Source organism: Panthera tigris, chromosome E1 (genome assembly GCF_018350195.1).
Source record: "Panthera tigris isolate Pti1 chromosome E1, P.tigris_Pti1_mat1.1, whole genome shotgun sequence".
Lineage (NCBI taxonomy): Eukaryota > Metazoa > Chordata > Mammalia > Carnivora > Felidae > Panthera > Panthera tigris.
The window spans coordinates 17666461-17693472 of NC_056673.1; the positions used below are offsets into that span (position 1 = coordinate 17666461).

The 27012-nt window shown below is 46.7% G+C and overlaps 1 protein-coding gene across 10 annotated transcripts in view; it reads left to right on the plus strand.

Moving 5' to 3' along the window:
- PHF12 (PHD finger protein 12) overlaps positions 1-27012 on the plus strand; it is a 41031-nt gene that overhangs the window by 12633 nt on the left and 1386 nt on the right. For 4 of the 10 annotated variants that reach the window (XM_042966956.1, XM_042966955.1, XM_042966960.1 and 1 more), the window contains 12 exons: positions 9550-9622; positions 12176-12569; positions 13867-13987; positions 15236-15368; positions 17252-17416; positions 20396-20554; positions 21134-21929; positions 23181-23306; positions 23963-24160; positions 25124-25222; positions 25968-26050; positions 26639-26777. In XM_042966956.1, coding sequence (XP_042822890.1) covers positions 9550-9622; positions 12176-12569; positions 13867-13987; positions 15236-15368; positions 17252-17416; positions 20396-20554; positions 21134-21929; positions 23181-23306; positions 23963-24160; positions 25124-25222; positions 25968-26050; positions 26639-26777 — 2486 coding nt within the window. The other 6 variants (XM_015534819.2, XM_015534818.2, XM_042966957.1 and 3 more) reach the window with 5 other exon arrangements.

Sequence of the window (27012 nt, forward strand, 5' to 3'; positions counted from 1 at the left end):
AAATTGGGGGGGGGGGGTAAAAGAGGGAGGGAATAGGCCCTGTGCTGCTCTGGTGCAAATTATTATTATTCTCTATTTTTCCTTTTTTTAAGGAGACCCTGTCAGAGGAGGGTAAATTAAGCAGAAATCCTCCTTAGGGAGAAGCAGCTGGGTCTTAAGTAGAAACCTGCTCCCTGTGTTTAGTTGGATTTCAAATAAAGACATTGCTAGTGTTTTTAGTTTTCCCAGCCTTTATAGAATTTGAGGTCCAGTATCTATAAGATGTAAACTGATCCAGATTTCCTGAGCTGTGTGTGCAAAAAGAATACGGCCTGGTTACTTCCTTGTTCTTGATAGTCCAATAAATTTGGCTGCGGAACAGTACCCAGTTTTCCATACCTCTTAGACTCTTCTGGAATACACAGTTACAATTGTGGATTCTTCTTTCCAATGGAACATTCCCTAGGAACATCAGAAAGTGTTGAGGCCAGAATGTTGACTTCCAAAACAGGTGGGGGGCTCCAACATCTCTGATGAGGTGAACGAATGAAGCACATTTTTTAAATGTCTGTAGCCAGCTCATTTGCCATTGTGGAGAAGCCAGGATTGACAGAATAGCCAAACTCATGATAGATAAGGCCCTGTGGCACCCAGTCTCAGCTTGTAGAGAAGTTGGCAGAGGGAAAACACCTGGTGTAACTGTTGGTGCTCTACCCTCCCACCCTCCTTTTGCTGCGCTGACTTTATAACCCTGTTCCCCAGGTGTCCTTCACTGGGAGGATGCCACAAACCAGCTCTGCATAGAAGGCAATGAAATTTGGGGGCACAGTCAGCTAGTTTGAAAGGACTGTATGCCTGTGGAAGTGACGCAACTAGCTAAGTTTCTCAATGGGGCATTTGTAATGGCCTGGCACTTCATTGGTTTCCTTGTTAACACTGCTACTGAGGCTTTGCATGAAAAAGCCAGCGGTCCTTGTACTTTTTATGTACTTTGTGGCATTAGCTGTGCTTGAGTCAGTAGCTAGGATGAAGCAGGGCAAGGACCCCTGAACTTTGTTTTTATCTCCATTGCCTTTCAGTATGGCCATCTTCCCTGCCTTTGAAAGGTAGGCTATATTTGAAGATAAAAACTGATGCCCATACAAGTGTCCAGAGGAAACTTACTGTTTAATGCTGACATTTAAATTTCATTAGATTTTGTTTCTTCAAAACTTAGACGATTAAATTTGGATATATTAAGACAGCTTTTAAGTTTTAAAAGATATTTTTAAATTAGATTTTACCTGGCACCTCTTCGCTTTTCTAGAACAGAAGCTGGTTTCAGTTTACAAAAGGCTTGTTTTCTGTGCTCCTAGGTTCCTTTGTAGATCAAGATGGCTGCCAGGAGGCTGAGACGTGATGGTGGTCCTGTCAGTGATCACCTTCGCTCCCATTTTGGCTAATACCAACATATTTCCTGAGCTGGCCAAGGGCAGCAGGGCTGGTCTGAGGGAGAGTGGGCCTGTTCTGAGCATGTATTGTCTTTTGCAGTCACTCTTAACACAATGCCGTTAAATATAATTGCAGGATTTTTATCTGGTAGTGGACCTCAGATGGATGGATGAGACCCATGAACTGTGAAATTAAAAATCAAAACTGCTCAATGCTATTGTTTGCTGGTTGAACACCCCACCACCACCCAAAAAGGGGAGGGGACATATAGATGGGGGGGGCAGTGAAATCTTTCTTAGTCTGATATTTTAACTGAAACTGCCACATATGACTCGAGAGCTTCTGATTCTTGGTGAATGATGGGTTCTGACAGGAGGAAAGACCCTAGCAGTTCATGCGACTGACCTCTTTTAGAAGAGAGCCCGAGTGGAAGGCTGTTGGTGTATTGTGTACAGATATGCTGTCTGCATAGTGTTCCTGTTCAGCCTTTGTATTAAATAGAACATTTTGTCAGTCTAGGAAGAAAAAATGAAGTGTCTTCTTTCTTAAATATTGTTCATCCATCTTGCTTCTTTTTGTCCTAAGATACATACCAAAGCTTTTAATTTGGTTAAGTGATATTTCCATGTCTCCCCAGCTGCCTTTGGCTCAAGTTTTAAAATGTCAGTGTCACTTAGCTGGATGGACAGTTGCAAACCATACATCGGTAACCTAACGTATTTTTTAAAAACAAGTCCACAGCCCAACACCATTTTTATCTGCATGTTTTAATGCAAAAAAATGGGTCTCTGAAATAAAAGGCAGTCTTTCTGCTTCCTTGTCTCCCTCTCTCTCTCTCCACCTCTCCCCTCCTCCCTTTGTTCTCTTGTTCCCCTCCCCCTTCTCCTTTCCAGTTCCATATTGAAAAACTGCTTGCGCTGGATGGATAATTAACGCAGAGCTGTGGAGCAACAGGTCCCATTGGTGGCGACTAAATCTGAAGTAAATGTTAATATCGTGCAGGTTCATATGTATTAATAGGTGGGGGAGATGAGTGAGGTTAGACTCAGATCAGCCACACTGGTATATGACTTGAAATAGATCCTCTTAATTAGAGAGCCAAGAACCATGACAACTAACGTCTTCCACCTGCAGTGGTGGGCTGCAGCCTCATTAGTGAATGAAAGAGGCATTCTAAATTAAAACTGGACTTCATCCTTTGGCTGTGAGTTGGGATCATCTGGCTCTGGGCTTTGAATCTTTGACATGGAGAGGTCTATCAATGCAGGCATTACAGTTAGCTGAGGGGTGCAAGTTTGTGGTTTTCTCTTTGAGGACTCCAGAAATAGAGTTTTTTTAAAGTTGTATTTATTTTTGAGAGAGGGAGAGATTGACCCTGGCACAGGGCTCAGTCTCACAAACCATGAGGTCATGACCTGAGCCGAAATCAAGAGTCAGATGAAATCAAGAGTCAGATGCTTAATGGACTGAGCCACCCAGGTGCCCCAGGCCAGGGTTTTTTTTTTTGTTTTTTTGGTTTTTTGGTTTTTTTTATTCCTAAGTTTATTATTTACTTTTTGAGAAAGCAAGTGGGGGAAGGGCAGAGAGAGAAGGGAGAGAGAATCGCATGCAGACCCACACTGTCAGCACAGAGACTGATGTGGGGCTCAAACTCACTAACCATGAGATCATGACCTGAGCTGAAGTTGGACACTTAACCTACTAAGCCACCCAGGCACCCCTGGGCCAGGGCTTTTTAACAAATGATCTGGGAGGAAACCTCCAAAGCAGTGAAGATGGATATTCTGCAAAAGCTCTGTCCACAGGGCACTCTTTAAAGAGCTACCAGTTTTCCAAGACAAGCCAGCTTGTGTACATTCTGGGGCTCACCTTCCTTTCTATGACTTGGACAGTTCTCAGAAGGAATCTAAAGGTTCATATGCTATTGGGTTCTAGATGGACATAAAACACCCATTGCCAGGAAAATGTCCTCCCTTCCAGAACTTTCCTTCTTTTAGGTAGTTTTTCAAAATACAGAAATACACCTGCTTCCAAAACTATAGTTTCCTCCTGAACCCCTCAAGATCCTTAACTTTGCCGTCTTTAAAGGATCACTGACTGACTTACCACTTGCTGAATAGTTGTGAATTATGGAAAAAGAGTAGGGAAAAGGTCACTGCCACCTTCAGGTACCAAATAACCAAATTTCTGGGGCTCTTTGAGTCTGGCATCTGTGCACAGTTAAGTCTTACATAGCTTTGTGTGGCAAGGATCAGGGTGTATTCGATTGTATGTGGTCTCATTGTCAACTGTTCTTTTCATGATGTTCTAGCCTGTGATCCCTGAGAGCAGGGACCATGTCTGAAATTTCACCACTTAGCACATTGCCTAGCATAAAATGATTGTCCATTAAATGCTTGAGAGGACAAATGACTTTGGTCCTCTCTCCCCAAAGGAGAGTAGTTTGTTTCTTGGTGGGGTAGATAATAACCACTTGTCCCTCCTCCAGTGTGGTACCTCCAGCGTGGCATTGGTTAGTAAGCAGTGGGAACTCAATAAATATTGACTGATGTCGAAGGAAATGCTCGACCTTGAGGGTTGAGGAAGATATTTTAGCGAATATTCCACTGTGTTCCCCAGAAATAAGAGAACTACCAAAGGTTTTTTACAAACAGCTTGGGCTCAAGATTTGAAAGAACCAGGAAACTGATTTGAGTTCTAATTCTGCAACTTAACTGGCTCCATGGCTTAAGATGAGTCCATTTCCTCACCTGTATGACAGGAATAAGAATTGTCACAGTGTGCTGGTGAAGATCAAATAAGAGCATCTGTGAAAACACTTTGTGAACTGTAATATGCTATGTAGACGTAAGATGAGATTGTCACTCTGCTGTTTCTGAGCTTTAGTGACTAGGAAGCATACTGATGTCTTTACAGGCAGTACTGGCTCATTATAGTGTCCTCATGGTTTTCACTGCTGCACAGCAGAAACTCTAATAGAGCATTTCCAACATTACCTGACTTTTAACTTTTAACGATTTCCTTTTATAGAGAATGGCTCTGAGCACCTTGTCTTCGTTGATATATAGGGATGAGCGGGAGCTGAGACAAAGCCTTGTTTTTCTTGACAGACATACCCTGATTTAAAGACTCTGGTAGGCGTGTAATCGTTTCAAAGTTGCACACTAAACTTATGGGAACACCATTCTTATGGGAGAAAGAGCTTTAAGATGGGCAGCTGAGATGGGGAAGTCTCCAGAATGTGTTATGTACATGAGTGTCTTGAAGCTGCAGAATCTCCTTTCTCCCTGGAATCCTCTCCCTGTTGGCAAAATTTCTGATAGCGAATCAAACCAGTCTGTCTGCACAACAGCCTCTTTCGGAACTAGTTCCTGAGCTTATTACTCCAGTGACAGTCTGTCTTTCCTGGATCCATTTCATGAATCCCTTTTGCTCTAGATATTTGAGTTGAAAAACTGCCTTCTAAATATTAGCTTGAAAGGAATTACTAGGGGCAAAGAGGAAACATTGTCATGAGAAAGCTTTATCGTGGGCAGTTTCTGTATTCCGGGTGTACCTGTGATGTTCATTTTCTAGAAACATAGACTTTCCTTCCCTATCCATCCTATCATATATTACTGCCTTCTCTCAAGATAGCACATTTTCGGGGCACCTGGATAGCTCAGTCGGTTAAGCAGCCGACTCTTGATTTCAGCTCAGGCTCAGGTCATCATCTCACAGTTCGTGGGATCTAGTCCTGAGTCCAGCTCTGTGCTGACAGCCTGGAGCCTGCTTAGCATTCCCTCTCTACCCATCCCTGACATGACTCGTGCACTCTCTCCCTCTCTCTTGCTTTCAAAATAAATAAACAAACATTTAAAAAGATGCCACATTTTCAAGTTTATTTCAAGATGCGCATTCTGTCTTTGAGAAAGCAGCAAAAATCTCAACAAGGTCTCACTTTTAAATGTTCTGTGCTCATCCTGGAAATAACATTCTGACTTCTCTGTACTATTCCCTAAACTCACAGCCCTTATCACACACTTTAGTGCAGACAAGAGGAGCCTGTGCCCATAATCTAGAATTCTGAGAAACAAGTGTTCTTAAAGTTGGTATCTCTAAAATCAATCCTTTAGAAACCAACCAGGAGCTACTTTTAAGAGCCCCTTAATACAGACTTTAAGCAATTTACCCCTGTGTTAAGAAAAAGAACCAAGAAACCAAATTGTTTAAAGAGGATTTAAATGAGTCAGGTTGGTTTGCAAGTGTGGACTTTGACTTTGATATCTTACCATTTCGTGACTTAGAAAACAAATTATTTTGTGTGCGATTTAACCACCAAAAACAAGTGCCTGCCTAACTGCATTGCTTTGCCTCATTTGCTTCCTAGAAGCCTATTTTAGTATTCCCCAGTTCTGTGTGTGTGTGTGTGTGTGTGTGTGTGTGTGTGTGTATTTACTTGAGAGAGAGTGTGAGCAGGGGAAGGGCAGATAGAGAGGGAGAGAGGATCCCAAGCAGGCTCCACACTGGCCGTGCAGAGCCCAATGTGGGGCTCGAACTCATAAACTGTGAGATCATGACCTGAGCTGAAATCAAGAGTCGGATGTGCAAGCAACTGAGCCACCCAGATGCCCCAGTGTTCGCCAGTTCTCTAAAGCTTTATTGAGTACTTTGTGTATGCCAGGCACCTCGCAGAGTGTGGAGGTACAAAGGTAAATAAAGCATAGAGAAGGGGGTTCCAGTGCATAATAGTTTCAGTACAGTGTGGTACAGAAGTGCTATAGGGAATCAGGGGCTGCCAGAGAAGGCGTCCTGGAGGTGTAATATCTGACTTGAGCCCCAAAAGATAAAGAATCCACTGGGTGAAGGAATGAGGGAGGGGCCAGCTTTTGTGGTTGTAAGTAGCAGCTCCAAAATGAACAGACACACAGACTAAAGAAAGGGTATATGGACTGTGTGGGGAGCCACCAGGTTAATGAAGCTAGAGAAAGAGGCAGGATTCTGGCCACAAGGGTCTTAACCTACAATACTGAGGAGTTTGAACTTTATCCTATAATGGATAGGGTAGGGGTGATACTGAAGGGCTTTTTAATAAGGAGGGTGCTATGATCAGAATTGTGTTTTCAATAACTCATTCTGCCAATAGGGGTTGGGGCTAGATTGAGGGAATCATGAAGAGTGGCCAGGAAGCCATTTACATCTTAGTAAAAGGTCTCAATTCAAACCACCTTGCCTTGCCCTTCTCTGCTTTACATGTTTGGTAAAGAGTATCTTGGTACAAAGCCAAATGGGCAGATGAAAAGAAATGATGAAAAACAGAATCAGAAGTGACAGCCTTTTCAGGGTTAATTTTAATATGATGGTTGCTGAAGCATAGCAGAGTCTGTAAGCCTTTGCAAATTACATGCATACATTTCATTAGTTTGGATGTAGGCTATGCAGAAATCCATTGGTGAGAACTAGGGAAGACTTTACAGGTGACATTCACCTATGGTCCTCTAGGGCTTGAAGACCTGTCACAACAGGCCAGTATGCCTCCAGGTTTTCTGCATCCTACTAAGGATCTCCTGAGAGTCCACCAATGAAACAGGGAGGAAAGGAAGCAAAGAGCTGTGAGGACTTAGTGGATATCCTGACATGTATGTTCAGGTCTCCAGGGAAGCGTGGCAAAGCAGAAGCTAGGAAAATTTGCCAAGCCAAGTGCTCTTGTAGATAGAAACAGTAGAGCAGCATAATATTAAGCCTTGGGACTTCAAGAAGAGTCCTTATATATTCAGCCCTCAATTATTTTTTTAGTATTTCTTTTTTTTTTTTTTTTTTTTTTTTTTTTTTGATGAAAAACTCCCTTCTGACTGCTAGGAACCAGATATAAGAATTTCTTTAGCATAAATGTATCCTCATTCTCCATAACAGAATTTCTGATTCTGTAGGCCTGAAGTGAGGTCTCAGAATTTGTGTTTCTTTGCTAATAAGTTCCCTGATGACACTGATGCTTGCTTCTGATCTGGGAACCACACTTTGAGAACTGCTACTGTACAGACTTAGAAATGTGACTCTCTCAAGAATTTAATAAAGTCTCATACATATGGTTCTTGGTGTAACTTCAGTGGAAATCAATGATCTGGAGGTTCAGTAAGGCCAGCCCTATACAGCTCTAATTTTGATTCAGTATTGACTGAGTGACTACTGTATGCACAACCTCTGTATTATAAAGCTACAAGGTGGGAAGAGATTTAGTCCTTGTCTTGGTCCCTCTAATGAAAAAAATAAGAGGGGCACATGGCTGGCTCAGTCAGTATAGCATGTGACTCTTGATCTCAGGGATGTGAGTTCAAGCCTCGCATTGGGCATAGAGCTTAACTTTTTAAAAATTGGATGGGGGTGCCTGGGTGGCTCAGTTGGTTAAGCATCTGACTTCGGCTCAGGTCCTGATCTCATGGTCCCTGAGTTCGAGCCCCGCGTCAGGCTCTGTGCTGATAGCTCGGAGCCTGGAGCCTGCTTCAGATTCTGTGTCTCCCTCTCTGTCTGCCCCTTTCCTGCTCTCTCTCTCTCTCCCAAAAATAAACAAACACTAAAGAAAAAAATTGGATATACGGATGGATGGATGGATGGATGGATGGATGGATGGATAGAGAAAGAAAGAAAGAAAAGAAGAAAAGAAAAGGGAAAAGAAAGAACGGGACGCCTGGCTGGGTCAGAAGAGTGTGCAACTCTTGATCTTGGGGTTGTGAGTTCAAGCCACACTTTGGGTGTAGAGATTACTTAAATAAAACTTAAGAAAGAAAAAAGAGGAGGTGCCTGGGTGACTCCGTTGGTTAAGCATCCGACTTCAGCTCAGGTCATGATCTCACGGTTCATGGGTTCGAGCCCCGCATTGGGCTCTGTGCTGAGAGAGAGCTCAGAGGCTGGAACCTGCTTCAGATTCTCTGTCTCCCTCTTTCTCTGCCCCTCCCCTGCTCATGTTCTCTCTGTCTCTTTCTCTCTCTCTCAAAAATAAACATTAAAAAAAAAGAGCGAGAACTGCCACACAAGGGAAAACATGAGAAGTCGCAAAAGAGAACTAAATCATACAATCCACATATCCAGGAGGTCCCAGTAATCCAGGCAGAGCACATGGAGGAGCTGTACTCAGTTACATGTTGCTGTGTAACAAACTACCCAAAACTCAGTGGCTTAAAACAGACACTGATTATTCTCTCTCACAAGTCCATGTGGTGACTTAGCTCAGCTGGGTGGTTTTTCTGTTCAGCATTGTGTTGTCTGGGACCACAGTACTTTAGAAGCTCTACTAAGCTGGCATGATCTAAGACAGCTTAGTCACATAGCAGTAATTCATGCTGGCTTTTGGCTTGGAATTCAGAGGAAGCTGTTAATTGGAGCGCCTTAACTCTCCTGAGTGTGGCCTCTTGGCGTGAGAGCAGGGCCCTGAGATGGAACATTCCAAACATGAAAAAATGGAATCTGCAGGTCTCTTAAGAGCCAGCCTCAGAAGTTACAACATAGGTCACCTCTGCTGCGTTCTACTAGTCAATACAAGTCACAAGGCAAGCCTAATTCAAGAGGAAGGAAATGGCCTACCTTTAGATGGTAGGAATAGCAAACAATTTGCAGCCATCTTTAATTAAGCCTTACAGGATTAATAGGGTTTAAGAGGCATAGCGTTCTAGTGGGAAAGGGCTCTAGAGAAAGAAATATCAAGTCTTCAATTTGACCTGGCGAAAGCGTACCTGAAAGGGTCCTGGGAAGGTAGAATGGGACCGTGCTACACAGGGCTTTGAATTGCAGATGAAAGAGCTTAGACTTATACCGACAACCTTTGAAGACTGTAGAGAACCTATCAATGATTCTGTTAGCATGATATAGTTGGGGGATGATTCTCAAGGCTCCAGACTACTTCTGTCTTTCTCTGTAAAGCCCAATGTTGAGAGCTCTGGATTTGGCTTCTCTTCCTAAGATGTGGGAGTAGGTCCTCACTCTTTAGGTTATTGTAAACCATGCCACGTTAGCATCTTGAAAGATGAGAGAAAGAGCCCTGGCAGTGCTACAGGACGGGCCAGAATAGGAGTCGAGGGACAGGTAGCTCTGTGCCAGACCTACCTAGGCTTTTTCCTGCTGCATCAAAGGTTAGTACTTAGTCTTGCCCTTGTCTTTTCCCCACAGTAATCCTCCACTGAGTGAAGAGATGTTGCCTCCTGGGGAGTGGATGTGTCACCGGTGCACTGTTCGCCGAAAGGTAATAATGGCGCTTTCTGAAGGCTTTGCTCAGAATGCCAGATCTAGAGCACTGATATTCTAGAGCTAAGACGGCCTGGCCCTGAAGGCATTTTCGTCCCTTCTTCTTGTCTTTTCCAGCCCTGGAATCACCCTCACTCTCCCCATGGTGACTGTTTGGAATCCAGTAGGGCCTAAAATCCAAACATGGGCTGCTGAAATGGGCAGAAGAGGTGTGTTAATTTATTGAGCCATGTTCATTCACTAGTGACAGGAGTAGACTGAGGACTTGTAGACCTCCTGAAAAATGGCCTGAATGTGGCAGTTCTATCCCTGACTGAAAATAGCTGAAGAAAAGCAAGGCTGCTTCTCCAGCTTGATGGAAGAAGGATGCCCCTCACCCCAAGGCAAATAAGGCTTGGCTGGGTGTGTGGGAGAGTACTCGGAAGCCTTTTGTACCCCAGGTTGCCTAATCTCTCTTTAGCTCCCCTTCCCTTGGCTTTGATAGTTCAGTACTGGCTTTGAGAACATGATTTTCTACTTTGAGAACTTTTGTGGCGTGCAAAAGCTAAATTCCTCTTTATCAAAAAAGGAAGTAGCTGTTTTTCCAGTCAGAATATGAGAGACCCAATCCTCAAATTAGAGGCTGTGAATTAGAATCTGTCTATGAACTGTAAACCATCCCCTTCCCTCCCCCCACACTAATCGCACACCAAGCAACTTGCCTTTGTTGTGACATCACTTCTGTTTTCCTGGCCCCTGAACATGATGTCACAATGAATGATGATTTCCTTGGTTGCAGAAACAGGATGAGATGATTCAGAGATTGTGGTTTATGTGTGTAACAGTTTTCAGCCTTTAAGAAGGTAAACAGACTTTTATTTTTCAACATCTGCGCACGGGTTCTTATTAAAAGGCAAGGCAAGGCCAAGTCAGCCAGTTAGCCCCAGCTATGGTTTGATTGCCCCTGAAGTCCACAAACCAGGCTGTCCTCCAGCCTAACCACCTGTCCGCATCTCTCCCTGTGCATCCCCAGTTAGGTTAGAGCAGAGCCAGTTAGAAGCACCTACCAGCCAGGAGGCCTTTCAGAAACCTGCCACTCCAGAAACTGGACGTGAAAGAAAAAGTAAAACCAGGAAAAGAGGGTGGAGAAGAAGAACTAACATTATTTTAGTGCCCGTCAAATGCTGGGTATTTTACATGTGTTCTCTCATTTGATCCATGCAGTCGTTTGGGGTGCCGGTGATAGTACCTCCATTTTAGAAAGGAAGAAACTGAGGCTTACAAATGTAGAATGAGGACTCCAAAGAATTAACAGAGCCAAATTGTCTTACTCCAAATTTCTATTGCCTCTTCATCAGTTTTCTAGAAACAGAGCTGCTTGACAGGGATTACAGTAGCCTTTTTCTAACATAGTGTGCTTTCCCCGAAATGCCACAGTGACATGCTCTCAAATGGGCTTTTTTGCCTACCAGTGCCAAATCTGCCTTTTCCACCACCACTACCTCTATCCCTCTTTGGCCTCCTGTAGTTACGCTGAAGTGGACTGAAATGATTCATCCTTTGGGCCTCATTAACCTTTGATGTTCAGGTCCTGTTCCTAGTGGAGGCTAGATCTTCCCCCGACTCAGCCATCCCTTTCACATATGTCACCCTCTGTCTCCACCATATCTTTGAAAGGAGGAGAAGAAAGGTTTTACTAGTCTTACTTTACAGACAGGGAAACTCCTGCCCACCAACCTGAGTCATCCAGGGTCATAAGCAATCAGTGGCAGAACTGGGACAGATCCCGGGTCTCCTGATTAGAGACCAGTGTTAAACCTTCATTGGACTGCTCTTTGGAGTCCTAGAGGAAAATGTAATACCAGTCGTCCAGTCCTACTGAATAAATATAGTCTTTTTCCATTTCCCCACATTCCCATTTGAAGAAGTGTCCTTTCCAGAGTCCTAGTAAAACTTGAAATACTGAAAGCCACCATTCTCAGACACTGTGGTCGCTGGGTGGCTACCTTCCACACACAACCCCACCACCTTGCAGTGTAGTTACTTTCCCTGTCAGCACCCAACCTCCCTGGACAGGGACCTCTGTTTGCCTATCTTACCTTTGCTTTTGCAGACTTTATTTTGAGCAAAATTCTTAAACCCATTCAGGAGGTCAGGATGCTCCATGGCAAACTACAGTGATGTTGAGTCCTGCTATATTTTTCTCACCGTTCTCCCTTAGCCTCACTAAATTTATTCTCGCTGTGGTAACTTTTAATCCCTTTACCCCTGTACTTTGTATAGAGATGGTGTGCATCAAATGATGACTTCAAGTAAATGATGTGTGATAAATGTGCGTAATTGTTTCTAACTTTCCCTGCTGTCTGGTGATTCTCTGCTGCAGTTTCGCCAGCTTTAGTTTAGTTCAGCTGTAGTTTTGTCAACTTGGACAGACCCGTGTTCCAAGTCCCTAGGTGGATGAGTCTGTAACATGTTGGAGAATTTCATAATTTTGGCTAGTGGTCTTTGTAGTATCCATCTCTTTCTGTTTTGTGGTACTTTATGTGATGGGCCTACCTGTTCATTTGCACAGAAACGAGAGCAGAAAAAGGAGCTGGGCCACGTCAATGGACTGGTGGACAAATCCGGCAAACGGACTACATCTCCCAGCAGTGATACCGACTTGTTGGACAGATCAGCCAGCAAAACTGAACTCAAGGCCATTGCCCACGCCCGGATCCTGGAGAGGAGAGCCAGCCGGCCTGGCACGCCCACATCCAACGCCAGCACAGAGACCCCCACCTCTGAGCAGAATGACGTCGACGAGGACATCATTGACGTGGACGAGGAGCCAGTGGCAGCTGAGCCGGACTATGTGCAGCCCCAGCTAAGGCGGCCCTTTGAGCTGCTGATCGCTGCCGCCATGGAGCGGAACCCCACCCAATTTCAGTTGCCCAATGAACTGACTTGTACCACTGCACTACCAGGTTAGCCAAAGTGTCACGTCCCCGCCCCCCGCCCCAGCTGCCCCAAAAGACTACTGTCCAGCCAGAGGGCAGTGCTGCCTGTGGGATCACCGGGCGAGTAGCCACTCTCATGTTCCTGTTCTTTGTTCTTCCTGGACATCTTTGAAGGTTTTAGCCTTGACCGTGCTTATTCAGTTTTCTATTTTCTGCCCTTCAAGGTATCCCCTTTTTAAAAATATAGGTAATATATTCACATGGTTCAAAAGCCGAAAAATATAAAAAGGCTTAAAATGAAAAATTGCCCTTCCACCCCTGCCTGCCATTTGCCTGATCTCTACCTTCATATCCCTCTCAGATAACCACTGTTTGGTTCTTGTGTATCTCCTTCTGGAATTTCTTTGTGCGTATATAAGCAAAGAAATATAATATGCTCAGTATTTTCCCTTTAAATAGCTTATTTGGTATACTGGTCTACATCTTGCTTTTTTCACCTCACAGTATGCTCTAGAGATCTTTCCATATTAATGTAGACATTCCTCAGTTTTTATTAATGGTTGCATAATAGTCTATCATATAGACATGACATAATTTATTTCACTGATCTCCTATTAATGGACATTCAGGTTGTTCCTGATCTTTTGTTATTATAGATGCTTCTTCAAATAATTCTGTAAATATAATGTTGTGTATCTGTAGGGTAAATTCCTACTGTTCGAATTGCTGGGTTACAACTATGCATTTATAGTTTGATAAAATGTTACCAAATTGCCCTTTTTTTCCCCTTTAATCATGTCTTCTACTTGATGCCACAAAGCTTCTGGATGTTATTTTCTTTTTCCCAGAGAAAGTGAAATTGGCAGGCTTAAGAATGCTGTTCAGTCAGCAGGAGGTATATAGAATCAAAACTTTTCTGATTTCTATAAAAATGCAGTAAAATTATAGTCTTTTCTTCAGCCACCTCCACAGAACAGTCTTTGTTGACCATTTGACTCGGGCATGTGTATTTCTTAGGTTGCAGTATCTAACAACCTAAGCTTCTGACCACTTCATGTTTGCAAAACATAGATGTGTTTCTGCCACAGAACAGGTGACTTCAGACCATAGTTCTGATTTATGTCTCAGTGTTCCTTTTCCTCCCTTCCTATTCTTTTTTCTCATTTGAAACCAGCCGAGGGGGTCTCAGAAAGAGACCCGTGTCTAGGCTGGCTGTGGCACATGCTCTTACGGAGATCTGTTCCTTTCACTTATTGTTGTTTCCATATCCCAGACTAGGAACTCTGCATCCAAGAGAGTTCAGCACCATTAATTTCTCTTCTAGGTTCTAGCAAGAGGAGAAGAAAGGAGGAAACCACGGGAAAAAATGTTAAGAAGACACAGCATGAGTTAGATCACAATGGTCTTGTTCCCTTACCAGTCAAAGTATGCTTCACATGTAACAGGTATTTTTCGTCCATACTAAGGACTCTTCCCCATATTCAGCAAATGAGGTTTTTTCTCTCTTCCATCATCTCTCCCAAACTCTGTCTGTTAAATGGGGATAACCCATATTCTGATGGTATGAGTACAGAGACTGAGTGACTAATTGACCAGAGCCTTGACTGTCTTCACAGCAAATTCCCTTAAGTACTGTAGACTGTGTTTATAGAGGCTCGAATAGGAGGGGTTGGACTTAAACAGAAGCGTGAGATATTTTGACTAGCTAGCAAGAGGAACCGTGGCCAGCAGAGACACAGGTCCCTGGAAAGGGCAAATAACTTTTTAAATCACCAAAGATGAGTTTAAAAGCAGTACAAGTATCCATGGTAGCTAACATGCATCAGACTGGATGACTTCCAAAAGCCTCCAGGCTGCCCCAGTTGTAGCTTCCCTGAGACACTGGTTTCCTTCAAAAAGGATCTCCTCAGTGACGGGAACCAGCTGCTTCAATTACTGACGCTGGACTTACTGGCCTGGGTATCTTAGAAGGGCAGGATAGCAGGAGAAAATAGCCATCAAAAAGAAATGTTCCCAAAAAAAGGAAAGAAAGAAAGGTTCCACAACAAAAGCTATAGGGAACTAGATAGTAGGGCAGCAGAAAGAACTCTGAGCCAGGCCCAGACTGAGGCTCCAGTGCATCTCAGGGACCCAGGGAATATCATAGTTACTTGCTGAAGCCCCTCCCTTGAACTGTGCATATACATGAATACATCACAGAATTCTTTCCCAACACAACTCTTCCTGTGTCATTTTTGCTGGGTGCTTCACGCAGAAGAGAAATCCTTTCTTGCTGTAGTGTAAGACTCTAGAAACAGGGCTAGAGGGATTTTTTGTTGTTGGGTTTTTTTTTGTTTGTTTGTTTTTTTAAATAAGGTAGTTACTTTCTTTTAAGGAGTAGAAAAATCAGAGCGGAGTTGGCTGTCTTCCCCCTGTGGGCACTGAGCATTGATCATTCCTGCTCTGACAGCCACTTTAGCTATACTCCAAATAAACATTCACTTCCCCACAAGACACATTCCTCTTAGAGAATAATGGAGAGCCTGGTGGTAGCCCCCAACTTCATCCATCTTCCTAACTGAGTGTAACTGATCACTGGGGGAGGAGGCCCTGGGAGAACGTTGTGAGGATTAAGGAGAGGCTATTCCATAGTGCACGGTTGGTTTGAATTCTCCCATCTTGCCACAGAAATGGCCTACATCTCTTTTTTGCAGGAGCTGCCGTGTGGCCCCTCTCATCCAGTGTGACTATTGCCCCCTCCTGTTCCACATGGACTGCCTCGAGCCACCGCTCACTGCCATGCCCCTGGGCAGATGGATGTGTCCGAATCACATCGAACATGTGGTGGTAAGTACAGCATTGTCCCTTCTGTTCTCTCTGGGCACAGCCAGGGCATGGCCTGATTCAGTAGAAAGCATAGTAAGGTCAGCTTTGTACCAGAGTTCGCTATGTAATCTCTCAAATACGGATTTCTGCAGACCATCCTACTCAGTTCCAATCACTTTGACATGCCTCAGCTGTGCGTTTTGCATTTTCCCACAATGCCTTGTTTTAGCTGTACAGGCAGACTTGATTGTTTATACATAAATTTATTCCATGGTGAATTGAGCAGTTGATGTTATAGCCATGAAGGAGGGGGGGGTGCGTATATTCGATCCAACTCATGGGAATAAATGTTCTCGTGGTAGCTGCCTCTGTATTTTCCTGTCTCTTATTTTTAGAGGGAGCAAACTAGAAATTCTAAAATGTTTATTCTCATATCTCAAGAATGACAGTCAAATCCCAGTAACTTGGGAGAATTGAAGAATTGACATGGATAACAGTGTTCCAAACATTCAGCCATTTATTGAACACTAACGTGTCCTAGGCATCCCATGAGGATCTTCCCCTTCTCTTTAGTTTTTGACCCCCACCTTACCATGGTGCATGATAGTAAGTTGTTGAGTGAATGACTGGTGTAAGGGTCCTTTTATCTTATCTCCCAGGAGTCTTGGGTACATTTTCCAGACGCTTCCTGGGGCTAAAACAGAACTGTAGTTTGCTATCTCCAAAAGAGGCTTAGGCTTAGGCCCTTTCCTTCTAGGCACTAAGAACAGCCGTTTACAAGGTTGAATGGGTGAGGGCTTCAGAAGAGCAGCTCCCTTATAAGTTCAGCCTTTCCAGATTAAAAAGATTATTGCTTAAGACATTGTGTATAAGATGGTAATGACCACGGAATGTCTTTTGACCCTCAGCGTGACAGAGTGCTCCTCACATTGCACTGAGGAGCCTTGGTTATAGACTTGCACACATGGGGCAAAAACGTTTGCTTTGGCCTCTTCATTTGGCTAACGCTGCTCAGAAAGGTTTATGTAGGAGGAAGCTTCTCTCCAAGCTCAGTTACGAGTGTTTCATTTTGCCTCCTGCCAAACCAGAAAAAAACTACCATCAGCTATACGCCCAAATATGAATCTTAAAGAGCAACTTTCCAACAGATGAAAAATTATTAATTAGATAATTTATTTACTTAGCCACTTAGGGGTTTTTCCTACCTTACTAATCATGAAGCTTCTGAGCAGATCTTTTTTGCATTAAAGTTTAGAGGGAAAGTGGCATAGTTTTTATATGCCTTTTGTATGCTGCTGCGCAAAATTCTTTCTTCCCTCCCTTCGGCCTCTTAGAGCAGCCCAGGGTTTCCTCCTCCTCTAGAGCAGGACTGTGATATCCAGATGGGCTCACTAATGTTCCCTGGTATGTTGGAAGAGGAATAGAGCAGAACACACAGGATTCTGGTGCTGATCCTTGCTGTTAGCCAAGCTCCTATATAGGAAACCGTCCTGCTTCCCGTGGGAATGAGTGCCTTGCTAAAAAGGAAGTCTGGGTCTCGAGGGCCAAGGCCCCGCCTGTCCTCTGAAACCTGTGCTCTGTTAGGGTCCACTGGCAAAAGGTGGTCTGAGCTGTCAGGCTGGATTTGAAGGGTACTTGTGACTAATTTCCTATTTCCTGTCCCCCTCAAGCCTCTCTAGGGAATAGGAACATACCAGTTTTCCCTCTCTGGACCAGGCAGGACTGAGGGAGAAAGTCAGGGAACCGGTGTTCCCTAGCCCTCTGACAGGGGTGTTGACGTATCAGCCCCTGACAGAAGGAACCTATTTGGCCAAGGGCTTCTATTTTTCAGACCTAGAGGATAGTTAGTTGGGAGGGGATGCCTTTTGAGGGTCATTGTAAAAGTGTGTCTGCTTTGTCCCTAGCTGAACCAGAAGAATATGACGCTGAGCAATCGGTGCCAGGTGTTTGACCGTTTCCAGGACACCATTTCGCAGCATGTGGTCAAAGTGGACTTCCTGAACCGAATCCACAAGAAGCACCCTCCTAACCGCCGAGTGCTCCAGTCAGTCAAAAGAAGAAGCTTGAAGGTGAGTCCCAACCTGGAGCAGGCAGGAGAGTGGGCTCTGATTGCTTTCATGGGATAGACAGAGGATTGTGGTCCCAAATTTATAGACAGGGAGACTGAAGCCCTGAGATTTGTCTGTGGTGTCTCAACAAGTGGTGAATGTGACCACACATTTTAATACTTGAGGGCGGTGGTCAGGATTACCAAGGCCAAACCCCAAACTCTGCAAGTCTTCAGTTCTCCTGATGAGTGCTCGTTAGCCCCTTCCGCCAGACGGATGTGCTCTGCTATTGCCACCCCTGGCCTGGTACTCATGCTATCTGTTCCTGGGAGGTGGCCCCTTTCCAAGAGCTGTCTGGCGGGGTGAAGGTGATGGTGATAAAGCAGAGACCCATGTGGAAGGGAGGAGCTATCCCAGCTGAGAAACTTAAGAGGAAAATGCCTAAAGGAGAGTTAAATCTGTTTTTCCAAGGTGCTGGTAACATATAACGAATATTCCAAGTTGTGGCCTTGCCGTAATAATATCTGACATTCTTGTATGCACTTGACAGTTGCTAAAGTGTCAACTTTAGCTGAGATCTGCTGAGATCAACAGAAAAAATTCCTTTATTGAAAAGCATTTGGTGGTGTTGAGGCTGTTTCTCAAAAGCCATTCAGTTTCCTCATTCATTTAACCTAGAGAGCCCAACACCGTGGACCCACATAGAAGCTTGATTTTTCTCTTTTTGGAATAATCCTGCACACAGGCTGTGCTGTGTGCCAGTGGAGACCAGCAATTCTCAAATATGGCCACTTGGTGGCAGCAACGCTTTAAATCACTCACCCCACTCCCATCACTTCCAGTGGATGTCAGCGCTAGCAAGCTAGCAAGATGTTAACTGTTGGAAATTGTATAACAATCTCTTAAGTGTGTAAATATTTATACTTCAATATAAATACCGGTTTCTAAAATTAAATCAAGGTGTTTTCAGTTGGGGGTATTATAGAGGTGGCATGCCTCATATCTCAGTAAAACAGATCTGAAAGTAAACTAAACTGTGTAATTCACCATGTGGATTTGGAAGAGAGCCTGGCGGCTGAAGTGAACAGTCCCAGAAAGCCTTGAGAAAATTCTATTTCACAATGCCCTCTCCCCCTTCAAAGGTTTCCCTATTCTTCCCCCCTCCCCTTCATGTTTATTTATTTATTTTGAGAGAGAGAGGAAGCAGAGCACAAGCAGGGGAGGGGCAGAGATGGGTGAAGGGGTGGGGAGAGAATCCCAGGCAGGCTTTGCACTGTCAGTGCAGAACCAGACTCGGGTTCATGTCCTGAACCATAACATCATGACCTGAGTGAAATTAAGAGCCAGATGCTCAACCAGCTGAGCCACCTGGGTGCCCCAAGCTTTCCCTATTCTTGAGGAAAATCCAAGGGCACGAGTTGCCTGAATAGCACCTTTTTTTCCTTGCAGGGCAGACAAGTATTTTTGTTATAGCACGGGGACAGGACACGTGGGCAGAAAGAGCTGCCTGCTGAGCATTCCGTACTGGACAATTTGAGAGTGAAGTGAGGACTGTGGTAGCACAGGACGGTGGTGGACAGTGTTCCAGCTCTGACCTGAACCATCCTCATTGTTGATGTAGAGCAGGGCAGCAAAATTGGCTAAGAACTTTGTGTTAGGGATTCCTCTTCCTGCTAACCCCTTCACTCTTCGCCAAGGGGGGCAACCTTAGGCTTGCCTACCACTCCATTCCTCCCCCTCCCATTCCTGTCTGACTTTGGACAAGCCCATGGCACCAGCCACCACCGTTAATGGTGCTGTCTCTCAATTCCATATCTCTTGATTTTCTCCTCATGTCTGGATTCATATCTGTCTGCCCATCCCACAGACACTTCAGTCTCAACTTGCCCAAGACCGAAAGTCTTCTGCCTCCAAATCTGCTCTTCCTCTTGTATTTCCTGTTTCAGTGAATGACCGCAATCTCCACCCGGTCCTTCAAGGCAAAATTCTGGGAACCGTTTTCAGTTCTTCTGTTATCCTCCATAGGGACTCGGTCACCAAATCTGTTCTCCAAATGTTTTCCAAGTCCGTCATGTGCTTCCACATCTCTTTGCCTTGTATGCTGCTCCCCTACCCTTATTTCCCCTTTGTCTGCCTGGAAGTTCTCAACTTCCAAGTCTCAAATACTGCCTTCCTATAAAATCTGTCCTTGTCCCCCAGACAGAAACAAGCACTCTCCTCCATATTTTTAATAGTTCCTTAGCCATGCCTCTATTCTAGGACCCATTACGCTGTATTGTAATGTTTATCTCCCCCAACGAGACTGTGAGCTCCTTGAGGGCAGAGCTTAAGTTTTCTTCATCTCTGGATCTCTAGGACTGGGTACAGTGTCCAGACTCAGGAGGTACTCAATAAATGTTGGTTGAATGTATGAATGACTCTTGGCTTGTTGTGTGGCTCTTTCATCCTTACATGGCATGATTCAGAACGTGTCTTCTGTCTTTGTACAACAAAGAGGTCTTCAGTTGTTTCATGAGTCATGAATGAGTGGACGAAGAAAACTGACATTGACTGAGTGCTTATCACAGGCCAGACTTCGTGCTGAGCATTTCCACTGTAAATGTGACCTCCTTTGACGTTTTACCTCTCAGATACGGCTTACTCTCCCAAACTTGATGCTGAGCAGTGAGAGCCTAGAGAGTACCACTCTGAAGCTGTGTCCAGTGTCAGCCCTACACTTCTTTAGGCCAAAGCAATGGTTTCTGGCTTCTGCGGGCCGTAGACCTGAATGAAGAAGGTGGGGGACGGGGCGCATGCCTGTCATTTCCAGCTCTGTGCCTTCTCTAGCTAATGCGTGTGTGTCTGAGGCACAGAGCGGTTGCAGCCCACTGAGCCTCCTTGTCTTAGTGGACCCCAGAGTGCACGATGGTCCCGCGGGCATCAGCACCGCAGACAGAAGAGGCAGAATCAACTGGACGTGTTGGCACTATCTCCGTCTCCTCCTCCTTCTATACTAAACAGGTTCCCGATGCTATAAAATCTCAGTACCAGTTTCCACCCCCTCTCATTGCACCCGCGGCCATTCGGGATGGGGAGCTGATCTGCAACGGGATCCCCGAGGAATCACAGACGCACCTTTTGAACTCTGAGCACTTAGCCACCCAGGCAGAGCAGCAAGAGGTGAGTGAAGGCAGGGCTGGGATTCCAAAGCCAATCTTCCTTCCTTCTCACCACAGCTGTTACTGGAAGTAGCCTCAGTGCCATTCCCATCCCCATCTTCTGCAATCCCACCGACCCCCACTCTCCAGCCCCCAGTGGTTGAATATTCCAGAGAGAACCTCTGGCTGATATTCTGAGGCAAGTAAAAGAAATACAGTCAAGCAGTCTGTTTTTCTCCATCCGTCCCCCAGTGTGCTGTGAGATGAGCAAGTCTGTCTTGCAGAAAGAGACCAGTAGACCCATAGAGAGGTTAGCTGATAGGGCTGGACACACAGCAGTTGCTTAGGGTACTTGCTGGATATTGGTTCACAAGGTGAGCTCTGCCGACCAGGGTGTTGGCTGCTGAGTATACCAACAAGTCTTGCTTGGGAATGGAAATGGAATCTTATCAGAAGTCAAGCACACCTTTTCTGGGCATTTGCAGTGGGACCTTGGAAACAGTGTTTATCAGCTGTGCTGTAGCCCTGGCCTCTGGGGCAGGAAGGACCAGCGACTCCCAGGCCTCTCACCCTCCTCTCCTCTCCTCTCCTTCCATTGCAGTGGCTCTGTAGTGTTGTTGCGCTCCAGTGCAGCATATTGAAACATTTATCTGCTAAGCAGATGCCTTCGCATTGGGACTCTGAACAGACAGAGAAGGCTGATATTAAGCCTGTTATTGTGACTGACAGCTCAATCACCACCTCCCTGCAAACAGCTGACAAGGCACCTACACCTTCCCACTGCCCCTTATCCTGCCCCTCGGGGATTAGCTCCCAGAACTCCCTGAGCTGCTCTCCACCCCACCAGCCCCCAGCCCTAGAGGACATCAGCTGCAGTTCCTGTGCGGAAAAATCCAAGAAAGCCCCCTGCGGGACTGCCAACGGGCCAGTGAGCACAGAGGTGAAAGCCAATGGCCCACACCTCTACAGCAACCCCACCGATTCCACGGACCCCCGGCGACTTCCAGGCGCCAACACCCCCTTACCAGGCCTCTCCCACCGGCAAGGCTGGCCCCGGCCCCTCACGCCACCAGCGGCTGGGGGGCTTCAGAACCACACCGTCGGCATCATTGTGAAGACAGAGAATGCCACTGGCCCCAGCTCTTGCCCCCAGAGGAGTTTGGTTCCTGTCCCAAGCCTGCCCCCTTCCATTCCCAGCTCTTGTGCCAGCATCGAGAACACCAGCACTTTGCAAAGAAAGACTGTCCAATCACAGATAGGACCTCCATTGACAGATTCAAGGCCACTGGGCTCACCCCCAAATGCCACCCGGGTGCTCACTCCCCCCCAAGCAGCAGGAGATGGTATCTTGGCCACAGGAGCCAACCAACGATTCTGCTCACCAGCGCCATCATCAGGTGAGTGGTGCTCAACCTGGGGGTGATTTGGAGTAGTTTCATGCTATTTCTGGCAGTTAAACTTCAGAAAACACTTACGTTCCTGTGCATATTTCAGAGGACTTTGATCTTGGTCTTATTTGTCCTCTCCCCATTTATGTGATAGAGGAGAAAGCATGTGTTAACTTGTCCCCCGTTTTATTGGTGGGGTTGCTTAGGCTCTGAAAGTTTAAGTGATTTCCTCTAGGTCACCTACCGAGTCAGTGGCAGGATCGGAACCACGGCTGGGTCTCCTGACTCCACCTTCCCATTTCAGGCCTAGTCTTCTGCTTGTTTTGTTCCATCACCTTAGAGGAAGGCAGCATGATCTCTGGAACCCCTGTGGCCAGCCTGAGGTTCTAGGTGATGGCCTCCGTGTTTCATGATCCACACCAGAGACCAGGTCACACCTGATCCAGATTCTCAGAGCCCCCTGGTTTGAAGGAGCTTCCATGCCAGGGAACGCAGAGTTAGAAAGCAACACCACCTTTCAGGATAGCTGCAGAGTGGCATGCCCAAAGAGGTTGATCCGGCCCAGAAGCTCACCCTTGGGTCACTTGCAGAAAGGTGGTCCCCTACACCCATACTTGGCCTAGTGTGGACCTGCTCTCTCAGCTGTCCCCAGTCAGCACTCTGGACCTCGAGATTGCTGACCCCAGCATCTGAACCAGGTTTCAGATGCTGCTGGAACCCCCTGTGGTCTCTCCCGTCTGAACTGAAGCTGGCCTCCTAGTCAGCTGGGAGTCTCGGTAACCAGGTGACTGTGACTTCTCTGCATGGGGGCCCCTGGTCCCAGGATGGCCCCTACCCTCAGGCTCTTTTCCTGTCTCTGTTTACCTCTAAATACCAGCCTAGATAGATCTTGCACCCTGTGAGTCGAAATTCAGGAGGCAGGAAACGCAGGGGCAGGCACCACTTAGTTGAATGACTGGAGGCAGCAGGGAGGTAGTCACGGCCCAGAGAACAAAGCCACCCTACCACATTTCCCAGAGCAGTAGATTTCACTGGTTCTCCATGCTCTGGAGACTCCTGCGTGCCCGGGTGCGTTGTCGTTCCATCTGCCCTTGCTCACCACACATTTTTAGCTCTAGGAGTTCCAGAGCCTATGGGGTGAGAATCAAGAAGGGAACATCACCTTGGGTCCGAAATCCAGACCTGTCTCGGCAGTGGGGGATTAGACCGGTGGGTTTCCCTCAGGCGACGTAAGTAATAGTCTTCCTGCTCCGTCCCCAGATGGCAAGGTCAGCCCCGGCACGTTATCCATAGGAAGCGCTTTAACCGTACCCTCTTTCCCAGCCAACTCTACTGCCATGGTGGACCTCACCAACTCATTGCGAGCATTTATGGATGTCAATGGAGGTGAGTGCGTGAGCTGCTGCTCTCCCACCAGCTGCTGCTGCGTGAAGGTGCTGTCCCTGCGCGGCATTCGAGCTCATTTCAGAAAAGGAACAGAAGGGATGCCTGACCTCCGAGGGCTGGGGATGTGGGTTAAGAAAGAAGGCTCCCTCCCACCTCTGCCTTCTACACATGCTTATATACAGACTCCAAGGTGAAAGGAGAGTGGGACCAAGTTGAACCTGTGAGAAGAGAATTACTTGAGGCAGAATAAAACCAGGAGGGCCTTGTTCCCAAAGTCAAAGAGAATGGAGGCAGAGCTTGACCTCTGAAGAGAGGGTGGGTAGCAGATCTAAGCGTCCATGTCCCGCATCCAGGCCTCCTCCACAGGCAGGCAGGTGGTCTATTTTGTTCTACCTTTCTAGGACTGCTTAACCTAAAATCAAGCTGCCCACTGCAAGAGGCATCTGCACAGGCTGCATTGGGGTCCATCTCACTGCAAACGGCCAGTGAGATGCTGAGCTCTGGATCCTTAGGCCACTTTGTACTCTCGCCTGTTCGAGAAAAATCACTTGGCTAGATTTTAGAAATGCTTAACTATTTGCTCTGTGACCCTCACCTACTTCCACATTCCAATTCCTCCTCAGCTGCTTTTTTTAATCTCTCTCTTTGGTTAATAGAAATCGAGATAAATATGCTGGACGAGAAGCTGATCAAGTTTCTGGCCTTGCAGAGAATACATCAGCTTTTCCCCTCCCGGGTCCAAGCTTCACCGGGCAGTGTCGGGGCACATCCGCTGGCTTCTGGAGGGCACCACACAGAAGGTGCGCACGCACACCCCTGCCGCCGCAGCCCACCGTCAGATCTCCCCTGTGCATGTGAGCGGCCGTCTCCCCTCCTGAGGAGTCTGGGCTTTGACTATCTCAGTGTTCCATGTGTGCCTTTGATGGCCTTAATAAAGCGCCGTGGTTTCTTTTCCCAGAAAGCTGGAACAAAATCGCAACCACAGCTTTCACGTCAGACTCGGGGAAGTCTGTTGTAACTTTCGTGCTCATCCGCTTTGAGACACATAAAGCAGCTACGAATGCCTTTGGGTATATGTGGTGCACTTTCTGCTGAACTACTTCCAAATATTTGGGTTACAAAGGTTTCCCAAAAGGGAATTTTTCAAGTTCAAGGTGAGAAGCAGAATAGCAGTTGATCTAGGGGCACCTGGCTGGCTCAGTCAGTAGAGCATATAACTCTTGATCTCAGGGTCAGGAGTTCAAGCCCCATGTTGGGTGTGGAGCTTACGTTAAAAATGATGATGATGATGATGATGATGATGATGATGATGATGATGAATAAAGTAACATTTGGGCTAGTCTCCTGAAAATTTTTCCCAAGACATTAACTGCTTTGGATATTCCTTTAAGCATTAACCCTTACTGAGCCGCAGAGCTCAGGCCCCGCTTCTGACCCACAGAATCAGAATTTGCATTTTGACAGGATCTCTAGTTGATTCATATGCACATTAAAGTTCGAGAAACACTGGTCTGTGCCTACTGTTGTTTTGCTTGGCCTCCCTATAGTACATCTGGTATATCCCTGATAAACCAGTCAGCCCAGGAACTTAAAGTACTTTCATCTTTGAATTCTGTGACCACTTTCAAAGATGGTCTCTCTTACCCCGTGTTGGAAATGCTGTGGGTGGGGGGAGAGAGTGCCACCCTGAAGCAGCCCCGTGTCCAAGGTGAGTTTTTAAAGATGACTCATCTAGTGGGATTATTTTCTCTAGACCGTGAGCCAAAGGTCCAGGTTCTGAGTTTCTGAATGATCCTGTCCCTGTGTTTGTCTTGTAGTGCAAAGAAAGGAAGTACAGGCCCGAGCTGTGTTCTACCCTCTCTTGGGTTTGGGAGGAGCTGTGAACATGTGCTATCGAACCCTCTACATCGGGACAGGTGAGCCAGCTGGGGGCGGGGGGGGGCACCGCATCTGTTCAGCCCTAGAAACTACCACCCCTTCCCGCGGAGGCCAGGAAGGGGTGAGGGAAACCCTCCCTCGGGCCGACTGGTTTAACCCAGCAGATACCTGGGCAAGAGGGACTAAGAAAGGAGACTATCGGTTGCTTGTCTTCCCTGCCTCAAGCCCTTTTGCTTTGGGCCCAGCGTGATATCAGGAGAGGGGAAAGTCAGCCATGACTGCTGCTCAGTGAGGCATTTTAAACAAGCAGATAAAACCGGAGGAGAGGGCACATACTTTGTCCCTGGAGGTCTTTGAAAAAGTGATGGTGCTCACACACCCATAACCTTCAGTTAGTCCTGCATCTTGTACAGAGGGACAGTCAGATTAGCCTTTGGCCTAGAAATTTCCTTTCTTTCCAAAGATAGGATTTATGAGCCCCGCACCCCATGTTGTGCCCTCATGGAAATAACCCACCCTCTTCAGGAGCTCACTGTTCCCTTCTGGGCAGCAGCCACATGTTCTGAAGGAGATCAGCTGGCAGGGACACCTGTTCTTCAGAAGGGGAGTGGAAAAGACGTTGGTTTTTGTTCAAATATACAAGGAAGGGGCCCTGAGCTGGTCTCCCCCTAAGGTCTTCCCGGTGCCCACCCAGAAGCTAACTCCCTGCCCCCCACCTTCCCATGCATACACCTTACCGTCTGTTCTCTGCCTGCCTTTGCCTCTACTCCTGCCACCTTACAGGAGCTGACATGGACGTGTGCCTTACAAACTATGGTCACTGTAACTACGTGTCTGGGAAACACGCCTGCATATTCTATGATGAGGTGAGGGGTGGCGAAGGGGTGGGAGAACTCTCACAGCCTGAGGCCTCTCCCAGGCACCAGGGTTTTGTTCAGTGCCCTGGGTGAGGGGAAGGGAGGTGGGAGGTCTTCTTTTCGCTCGTTGTCATTCCTGGAGTAGAAGGGTCTTGGTGTGAAAGGGCATCCTGCCGTGACTAACGCTCCCTAGGAGCGGTGCTACCATTTCTCCTGAGGTTGGTCACGGGCTCAGCAGGGTGGGGGGAGCCCACCCGGAAGCAGGGGAGGGGACCTGCATAGAAGGAAGCCAGGCCCTCTGTGCCAGCGAATAGCATTTCTACAGGAGCCAGGACCCAGGAGGCAGAGTAGAGCAGTGGTGGGAGAGCGGGGGTGGGGGGTGGGGGGGGGGGTGGTGAGGGCCACTAGGAAGGTAGGCTTCCCTGAGGAGGTGAGTCTTGAGCCCCATTCTAAAGAGACAGGGCAGGGGGGCTTGACTGGGGAACAAAGAGAGCTCCCCAGGTAGAGCAGCACAGCCTTCTCCATGTGTCCTCTCTCCCCTTAGCCCCAGGCCCCACGCAGCAGACCACACATCTTATCTTCCCTCCTCCTCCTCAGAATACCAAACATTATGAGCTGTTAAACTACAGTGAGCACGGGACAACGGTGGACAATGTGCTGTATTCATGTGACTTCTCTGAGAAGACCCCGCCAACCCCCCCAAGCAGTATTGTTGCCAAAGTGCAGAGTGTCATCAGTAAGTCGGAGCCTGTGGCCACGAAGCCGGCCATTTTTTCAGACGTGTTCTCTTAAGGCCCCCTCAGGGTGGCTCTGGCTTTCTGCCGACGGCCTGCTCTCTTGCCTTCCGGGTCCCGTCGGCCAGGCTCTCCTTGCTCGCGGGCCCAGGGAGACCACAGAGAAGCGAGTGCTAGGCACACACCTTCCTGGGGACTTCAGGCTCCCCTGGCCCTTTCCGGGTGTCCCTCAGCCCT